Source organism: Solanum pennellii, chromosome 1, assembly GCF_001406875.1.
Source record: "Solanum pennellii chromosome 1, SPENNV200".
In the NCBI taxonomy this organism is placed as follows: Eukaryota; Viridiplantae; Streptophyta; class Magnoliopsida; order Solanales; family Solanaceae; genus Solanum; species Solanum pennellii.
Window position 1 is genome coordinate 12,922,748 of NC_028637.1, and position 9,867 is coordinate 12,932,614.

The window sequence follows — 9,867 nt, forward strand, 5'->3', positions numbered from 1 at the left end:
TCATCAAGAGTTACTTTTGTTTGGTTCTGAAGAATCAGAGCATCATGCATAAGCTTATAATTGCAAATCATGTTGGTGATGAATCCAAAAACATATATTATTAATCAGGTTTGACCAAGCGACCTACATATTAAAAAACTAATAATGAAAAAACATAGACATGTAGAAAATCTCCCCTTCAACAAAACTCTCTAAATTAAATGTCTACATTGTGTATGCTCTTCTATTTTTGGTACGAGAAGAGTTCCAAATTTTTCTTTTAAAAGAAAGAAAAATTAAATGTGAAAGAGAGTTATATTTTTCTTTCATGAAATGTAAAAACAATTTTGACTTTCCTTACAAGGAAAATTAAAACTCATATATGATAAGAAAATCAGAATAAAATCCTAACAACTTTTGCTACATAACAATGCCTTCATACCGCGAAGGAGGAGAAAATAAAGATGGACAAACATTTGGGAAGATTCAAAAGAGGCTGTTGAAAAATCAAGAGGATGTTTAGACAAGTCGCCACCAAATTCTTAGCCATAATTTCTTTTCCTTAATATTTTGCTCTTCATAAGAATAGTTCTTTTCCTTTTCCTTTTCCTTTTTCTTTTTCTTTTTCGATTCATTATGTAAAGATTTTTTTTTCAAAGTTCACTTGTATTCTACCTCGCTCAATTTTTTCAGGATTTAGCATGTACGACAAAAAATCAATCACTTAGTGTAGGAGCATCGAAATGATCAATTTCTTGTTCTTTTGGAAATATAACTCATAGAAATACAACATAACTATTTTTTAAATGTTAGCTTATATTCTATCTCGCTCAACTTTTCATCTTTGAGTATGTGTGATAGAAAATCAATAACACGGCGTAGGAATATCAGAATAACAAGATTCTTGTTCCATTGGAAATATAACTCATCAAATTACAATATATGAAGAAATAAAGGCCAAATATATTAGAGATAAGAGTAATTCTGTTAATAGTTAGTTAATTGTGTTAGAGTTAGTTAGAAGCAGCACATGCCATATGTGAGCTTATGTGATCACATTTGTATAAAGCCAGATACATGGCCACATTCAACCAATAATAAAAACTATTCTTCTTCCTAAAATCTCTCATTCAAAGTTAGCATATCAGAGAGGAATGTACATTCTATCATGGTATCAGAGTAGAGATCACTGTTCTAGATTGTCTTCCGCGAAGAGTGATCCTCTTAGCAAGTGATATGATCCGTCAATGGCGGATTTAACAGTTGCCACCCTTGAGAATCATCATCCTTTGTATCTGCAGTTCTCAGACACACCTGGTATTGCTCTATATACGGTCAAACTCACAGGACCAGAAAACTATGGCTTGTGGAGTCGATCGATGAGGCTAGCCCTATTGGTTAAGAATAAACTTGGTTTCGTTGAAGGAACTTGTTTGAAGTCCACATACAATAGAGATCTGGATACACAGTGGGAAAGATGTAACGCTGTGGTTTTTTCATGGATCAGTAGCACAGTAGCTCCTAATTTGCTGCCTACAATCATGTATACTTTAAATGTTATGAGAGTCTGGGAGGATTTCAAAGAGAGATTCGATAAATCAAATCTCACGAGAGTTTATCAACTGTGGGCAGAAGTTGCAAACTTGAAGCAAGGTACAGACTCTGTCACTAATTATTTCTCTACGATGAGAGATCGCTGGGATGAATTGGATATGATAGTGCCTTCCCCTTGCTGTGAATGTGTTGAGGCTAAGTCATATATAAGTCATCTTCATCAACAAAAGTTGTTAATGTTGTTAATGGGATTAAATGAAACATTCACTCATGTGAAGAGTGATATTCTTATGAAAACAAAAACACCTACTGTAAATCAAGCCTATTCCACTGTAGTGCAAGAGAGGAGTCAACGTGTACTAGGTGTTGTGATATCCAACGAAGAACCTCTCACATTGTTAGCTGGAAGAGGGCAGCATTACAAAGGAAAGAAACCACTATTGGCGACTGCATATGAAATATATGGATTTAAAAATCATCTCACTGCTGATTGTAATAGGTTGGTTGGATATCCACCCGACTTCATGAGCAAGAGAAAACCTGCGCAATCAGGTTTATATCAAATTGGAACACCAGGTCCTTGTCAAACTGGAATGGACAATTCCAGATCCACACAACAAGGTTCTTATTAGACTGTTATGGGTAGTTCCAATTCAAGCACTCCAAATCACACGGGGAACTTCATACCTTATGCTAATAATGCAGCAGCTGATAGACCAATTCAGGATCACACTAAGCTCAGCAATGAGAAGCTTGATCAGTTTAGGAATCTAGTGCATAACAAAGAGCGACAAGAATGCCAAGCCAACCTGGCAGGTAATGTGTCACTTCTCCCAAAATCCTCTGCATTTGAATGGATTATTGACTCAGGGGAAACACACCATGTCACCTCATGTAAAAACATGTTACATGATTTAAAAGGATTGGAGGGATCCAACACAGTACAATTACTTATAGAGAAAAGAGCAGAAATAGTAAACAGTGGGAGCTCAACCATTCTAGGAGACATGAACTTGACAAATGTTCTATTTGTGCCAGAATTCAAGTTCAATTTACTCTCAGTTACAAGACTTACTGAGACCTGTCTTGCAGCATTAGTTTCTTCTCTAATTTCTGTACATTGCATGATCTTTACAGTGGCAAGGTGATTGGGATTGGTAGAGAACACAATGGTTCATATCTGTTAAAAGATGAAGTACCTGCAGTAGTTGGTGCAACAATAAAAGCTGATAATCACACTGATTTGTGGCACATCAGACTTGGACACCCTACACTAAAGGCTACGCAACACATTTTATCCCTCAAGGATCATATAGATGTTAGGATACATAATAGTTGTCAAACTTGTCCTTTAGCTAAGAAATGTAGAACAATTCTTCCTAAAATTCGTAGCAGTTCAACTAAGTGTTTTCATCTTATGCATGTAGATGTCTGGGGACCTTACCGAACCCCGACCTATGACAAGAAACAATATTTTGTTACGATTGTTGATGATTTCAGTAGATTTACTTGGATTTGTCTCATACAATGTAAAACTGAAGTTTATATCATTTTGAAGGATTTCTTGATAATGGTTAATACACAATTTGGTGTCAAAGTACAGACTCTTAGATTAGATAATGGTACAGAGTTTTTTAATATCAAATGTAGTAATCTCTTGTCTTCTCTTGGTATTGTGCATCAAAGTTCATGTGCTTACACCCCACAACAAAATGGGGTAGTAGCACGAAGCACAAACACATAATGAATATTGCAAGGGCTTTGAGATTTCATAGTGGAATGCCTATTAAGTATTGGGGACATTGTGTTAAAACAACTGTTTATTTGATAAACAAAATTCCTACTGGAGTGTTGAGAGGGAAGTCCCCACATCAGATGCTATATGGGAAAGAACCTGCTCTGAATCATTTGAGGGCATTTGGATGCTTGTGTTTTGCTTCAATTCTGCCTCAAATGGATAAATTTTCTCCTAGATCCAAGAAGGCATCCCTCATAAGGTATTCAGAAACTCAGAAAGGATACAAATTATTAGATCTGGAAAGTCATCAAGTGTTTATCAGCAGAGATGTGACATTCATGGAGCATATTTTTCCTTTCAAAGACAACATTGGTGTTTTATCTGATACTAAACTCCGTACTGCCTATCCAACATGATCAAAATATTGTAAGTACAACTAAAGCTGAGGTCTGTCCTGTCATGCCTGGTATTCCAAACCTTGATGAAGCTACTGAGTCATCATCTATAGAGAGAGATGGTCTAGTTGATCAAATGCCTGATACAGCTATTACCCAAATAGAGTCCGATATTGAGGAAAGTTTTACTATAGGAGTTGGAGACAATGACATCGAAGCACCAATTGAAGATACTAGAAGAACTGGTAGAGTACCAAGACCACCATGATGGCATATGGATTATATAATGCCTTACAAAATCAACTTTAGTTGTCTATATCCTATTGAAGATTACCTGTCCTATTCTAACATGAGTGATACATGTCAATCCTATGTAGCAGCTTTTTCAGTAGCTATGGAACCTTCAACATTTCAGGAAGCATCTGCTTCTTGAAATTGGATTGATGTCATACAAGCTAAGGTTAGTGCTTTGGAGCAAAACAAAACTTGAATCTTAGTTGACTTACCAGATGGCAAGCAGGCCATTGGATCAAATGGGTTTTTAAAATCAAGCACAAAGCTAATGGTGACATTGAGAGATACAAAGCAAGACTAGTTGCAAAAGGATTTAATGAAAACTAAGGTTTGGATTATCATGAAACCTTCTCTCCAGTAGCCAAAATGGTCACTATGAGAACAATAACTGGTGTTGCAGCATCTCACAACTAACCATTGTTTCAAATGGATGTGCACAATGCTTTTCTACAAGGAGATTTATCAGAGGAAGTTTACATGCAATTGCCTCAGGGTTTCCAAAAGAACGGGGAGCACAAAGTATGTAAACTACTCAAACACTTATATATACTTAAACAGGCCTTAAGACAATGGAACCTCAAGCTTACTAAGGCCCTGGTTGGAGCAGGATATGTACAGAGTCCCTATAGTCATTCTCTATTCACTAAGAAGGAGGGAACTGAGGTAGTTGTTGTCCTAATCTATGTTGATGATCTACTGATTACAGGTAATTGCAGTAAGCTAATTCAAGACACAAAAGAAGCATTACACAACAAATTCAGCATGAAAGACCCTGGAGATCTCAAGTATTTTCTAGGGATTGAAGTATTGAGGTCTAAGATAGGCATTTTTCTCAACCAGAGAAAATATGCTTTGGAATTGATATCTGAATAAGGTTTAAGTGGTTCAAAACTAGTTGTTACAGCCTTGGAGCCAAACAAGAAATTTACTACAGTTGAGTATGATGAACTCCCTGGAAACACAGATGATGCTATACACAAAGATGCTACAGCCTATCAAAGACTCATTGGAGGTTGTTATATATGACTACAACAAGGCCTGACATAAGCTTTGCAGTAAAACTCTTGTCTCAATTTATGTTGAAGCCCAAAGTTTCTCACTGGGAAGCAGGTCTAAGGTTGGTAAGATATATCAAGGGTTGTCCAGGACAAGGGATATCGCTAAGCAGCACTTCTAGCACATAGCTGAATGTTTTTTGTGACTCAGAGTGAGCATCATGTCCCAACACAAGGAGGTCAGTGTCAGGATATTTGGTGAATCTGGGAAACTCAATCATATCTTGGAAGTCCAAGAAGCAGCATACTATGAGTAGAAGCTCAGCAGAAGTTGAATACAGGAGCATGGCAGCTGCAGCCTCAGAGATCATTTGGTTAGTAGGGGTTTCAAAGGAGCTGAATGTAGTCATTGACACGCCTGTAAAACTATACTGTGACAGCAAATCAGCAATTCAAATCAGTGCCAATCCCGTTTTTCATGTACGAATAAAGCACATTGAGATTGACTGCCATTTTGTGAAAGAGCAGATCAAAGGTGGACTCATTCACACAGAGTATGTCAACACTAAAGAGCAACTGGCAGATGTACTTACAAAGGGCTTAGGTGTTGGCACAACACCATTTCCTACTGAACAAACTAGGAGTTCTTGATGTATACAAAAGCTCCAGTTTGAGGGGGAGTATTAGAGATAAGAGTAATTCTGTTAATAGTTAGTTAATTGTGTCAGAGTTAGTTAGAAGCAGCACGCGCCATATGTGAGCTTGTGTGATCACATTTGTATAAAGCCAGATACACGGCCACATTCAACCAATAATAAAAATTATTCTTCTTCCTAAACTCTCTCATTCAAAGTTAGCATATCAGAGAGCAATCTACATTCTATCAAAACATCTTAGTATTAGTATATATTTTCTTTCAAAGTTAGCTCCAATTTTATCTCGTTCAACTTTTCAGTGAGGTAGAAAATTAATAACTCGAAGTAGGAGCATCGAAAGCATGAGCTTCCTATTTCATTTTAAAGAGGATGCCAAGAAATATGATATCCATATAAAAATTATGGTCAAAGGATCTCCAAGTTTGATCCACCTTAATTCAATTCTACATTAAACGTGAAATTAAGAAAAAAAAAGTTGTCATAAATACATTATGCACATAAAATTGGCTTGTAATTAGGGTAAAAAACTTATGCATGAAGAAGATTCAAATCAAGTCAAACTAGAATTGAATTCTGGGAGACACTTGAACCAATTAATGTTTAGATTAGTGAATTACAATATTTAATCGACCTACATTGATCTTCAGCGCCAATTAAATAACGGCATTATTTTTAGTTGCATATAACTTTCTTTGTAAATGTCTTTGAAGTTTATAGAGACACTGAATCCAATTACAGTTAACTAATGTCGGTAAAGACTTTATCACTCTTTGTTAATATATATATTTATTGCCGCTAAAAAATTATTTTTGTTGCAATGAATCGTATGTAAAGACACAAAAATAAAAGTAAAGAATTTTACCACAAACAAGATAGAGACATCAAAGTGAGAAGAACCCTTCACTTAGAGTCTCAAGAACAAGAAAATTCTATAACTAAAGAACTTGGTCTTGTATTAAGATATATCTATATAGTTTATTTTATTGTATTAGTCACTTTCCTTTTGGTTCCAAATTGATATTTTGGTTACTTTTTTAGTTGATTGTAGTAGGTGTTATTTTGCATGGCAAAGAACTTCATTGGGCAGATTAATTAATAAAGAGTACAAAAGAGGGTAGAGGCACAAACTGTTGAAATAGTTTTTTAAGGAATCGTTAGTAGAATGTATAAAATAAGTATAGTAATGCTTTTATTTAGTTATATTAAAAATAGTATGCATTACATAAAAATATTTATTTTTAAAAATATCCTTCACTATTATGATGAAAAATATATAAAAGTATTGTTGAGGAGTAATTAGATGTTTAATCATGCTAATGCCTATACTTAATCCATTTGTCTTTGTGAAGAAGAAGGTTGTTAGTCATTTTGTTAGTTAGTTAAATGCGTCAGAAAGTTAGTTAGGAAGTTAGTTAGGAAGTTAGATGTTAGTTAAAGTGTAGAATAAATGCTTTGTAATCTGTATATATACATGTTGTTGCACAATGTAAAGACTACAGAATAAGGAAATACAGAAAATGCATTAGCAGTTTTTCTTCTAGTTCTTCTCCTTCTTTCTCGATTCTCCATAGCTGCAACCTCCATTGAAGAAGGTTGCAAGCTTTCTCTACATGGTATCAAAGCAGGGGATCTGTTAAGCCTCTCTCTCTCTCGTTTTTTTTCTCTCTTTCTCTGTTCTTCTTCTGTATTCTGTTTGCTGTATTGAATCCTCCATCAATGGCGGAACGAATTGATCATAATCACCCCTTGTATGTACATCCATCAGACACTCCTGGAGCTGTTCTCATTTCTGTTCAGCTGAAAGGATCTGAAAATTATGGCATATGGAGAAGGTCAATGACAATAGCATTACAGGCAAAGAGGAAGTTAGGCTTCGTTACAGGTGCTTGCAAGAAGGATTCAGTACGTGAAGAACATCATGAAAACTGGGAGACTTGCAATGCACTGGTTCTTTCGTGGATCATGAATACAGTCACACCTTCACTTCTTAGTGGAATTGTATATGCTTCGAATGCTTTTTTAGTATGGGAAGACTTGAAAGAAAGGTTTGATAAAGTCAATCGAATGAGGATCTATCAGTTGCATAAGGAGATCAATTCAATTAGTCAGGGTACAAGCACTGTGTCTGAGTATTTTACAAAGCTGAAAGAACTATGGTCTGAGTTTGATGCAGTGGTTCCTTCTCCTGATTGTGGTTGTGTTAGAGGTAAGGAGTATGTGGCACATCTTCAACAGCAGCGGTTACTACAGTTTGTAGGAGGTTTAAATGATTCTTATGATCAAGCTAGGAGACAGATTCTCATGAAATCTTCTGAGCCTTCTTTGAATCAAGCTTATGCTCTTGTTATTGAGGATGAATGTCAGAAAGGATCTAGCATGAACACTGTGTCTCAATCGATTACTGGAGGTAATGATATCACTGCTTTGTGGAGTGCTGGAGGGCCATCACAAAATTATAAGAAATCACATAATGAACACTGGAATGAGAAGTGTGAATTTTGCAAAATTAAAGGTCATATCAAGGCAAATTGTTATAGACTCATTGGATATCCACCAAATTACAGAGGTAAGAAGAAAGAAGGTATTGCAGCAAATAGTTCTTCTATGAGTGAGGATTCATCTCACATCAAGGACAATTATGATCAGCATTTTGGTATTTCTCAGACTTGGAATCCATATGGTTACAATGGGAATAGAATGCCTCAATCTCCTTATGGTTATAATCAGAATGGACATGGATATACTGGTTATTCTCCACAATATGTTCATGGAGGTCAAGGACAAATGGGTGAAAGAGGTGGATCTATACCTAGTTGTTTTCCTTCATCTTCATCACAACAGCAGTCCTCACATCTTAAAAAGGATAACCATCCTGCACCTGAGATAGCTGCTCATTCTGCAGGTAATATTAATTCTTTTCATGTTAGTAGTGAACATGATAGATGGATAGTAGATACAGGTGCCACAAACCACATGACTCCTAACTTAGGAATGTTACATGGAGCTTATGAACAACAAGGTCAAAATGTTCATTTGCCAAATGGCAGTAAAGTCAGTATTTCTCATATAGGACAATGTCGATTGCCACAAGGAGTTATTCAAAATGTCCTACATGTTCCTGATTTTAAACTAAACCTGTTGTCAGTTCCTAAGATGACAAAGGAGTTGCAGTGTTGTATGGTTTTCTATCCTGACTTCTGTCTACTGCAGGACCTTCATACTGGGAAGGTGAGGGGGACTGGTAAAATGGAAGGAGGGCTGTATTTCTGGGATCATAAAGAGAAGGCATGTTTTACTTCTGCAGCCTCAACAGGAACTCAAGCTGATCATGAGCTTTGGCATAGAAGGCTTGGTCATGTTCCAAGCAGAATACTTGAACAAATGTCTTTGGTTGATTCTAAAATCATTGTATTGTCATCTTGTCCTGTATGTCCTTTGGCAAAACAGACTAGACTTCCTTTTCAAAGAAGTGTAAGTAGGACAAACAATCCTTTTGATCTTATCCATGGAGATGTTTGGGGTCCTTACAGATTACCTACACATGATGGTAAAAGATTTTTTCTGACATTAGTTGATGATTGTAGTAGAATGACTTGGTTGTTTCTATTACACTTGAAAAGTGAAGTGAGTACTGTTATCCAAGATTTTTTGCATCTGATCAAGTCCCAGTTTAATGCTTCTGTCAAGGTGTTTAGAAGTGACAATGGTACTGAATTCTTTAATGCACATTGTAGAGATATTTTTAAAGCTGCTGGTATAATAAATCAAAGTTCATGTGTTCATACACCTCAACAAAATGGGGTAGTTGAGAGGCGACATAGGCAAATCCTAGAGGTTTCTAGAGCACTTCGTTTTCAAGGTCATATACCTCTGAGGTTTTGGGGATTCTGTGTTCAAACTGCACTATATCTTATCAATAGGATACCTTCTACAGTCTTACATGGCAAGAGTCCTTTTGAAATTTTCTTTGATAAAAGGCCCAATGTTCAACATCTGAGAGTCTTGGGGTGTCTTTGTTATGCAACTATAACTAAAGATTGTAGTGATAAATTTGGTCCTAGAGCTGAAAAGGCTGTTCATCTAGGCTATTCTAGCACACAAAAGGGCTATGTTTTGTATAGTCTTTCTCACAAACATTTTTTTGTCAGTCGAGATGTTATTTTTCATGAAAATATCTTCCCATTTATAGTTACAACTTCTTCTTCTTTATTTCCAAATGAAACTGTTGTTCATCATGATGTTGTTGATGACTTCAA

At 36.0% G+C, this 9,867-nt stretch overlaps 1 protein-coding gene across 1 annotated transcript; it reads left to right on the forward strand.

The window, feature by feature from the left end:
* Positions 1–7,248: 7,248 nt before the first annotated feature.
* On the forward strand, positions 7,249–8,945 carry LOC114076768. The gene is made up of 2 exons (XM_027916219.1): positions 7,249–8,513; positions 8,822–8,945. The coding sequence occupies exons 1-2, from the start codon at positions 7,328–7,330 to the stop codon at positions 8,854–8,856; spliced, it is 1,221 nt and encodes a 406-aa protein (XP_027772020.1). The 5' UTR covers positions 7,249–7,327; the 3' UTR covers positions 8,857–8,945.
* Positions 8,946–9,867: the final 922 nt, after the last annotated feature.

What these genes read in the sequence shown, in the direction of transcription:
- LOC114076768 (XM_027916219.1), top strand. Translation starts at nt 7,328, where the DNA reads ATGGCGGAACGAATTGATCATAATCACCCCTTGTATGTACATCCATCA. An exon ending in GATAGCTGCTCATTCTGCAG is followed by an intron (nt 8,514 to 8,821) that starts GTAATATTAATT and finishes TGTCTACTGCAG; the next exon opens with GACCTTCATACTGGGAAGGT.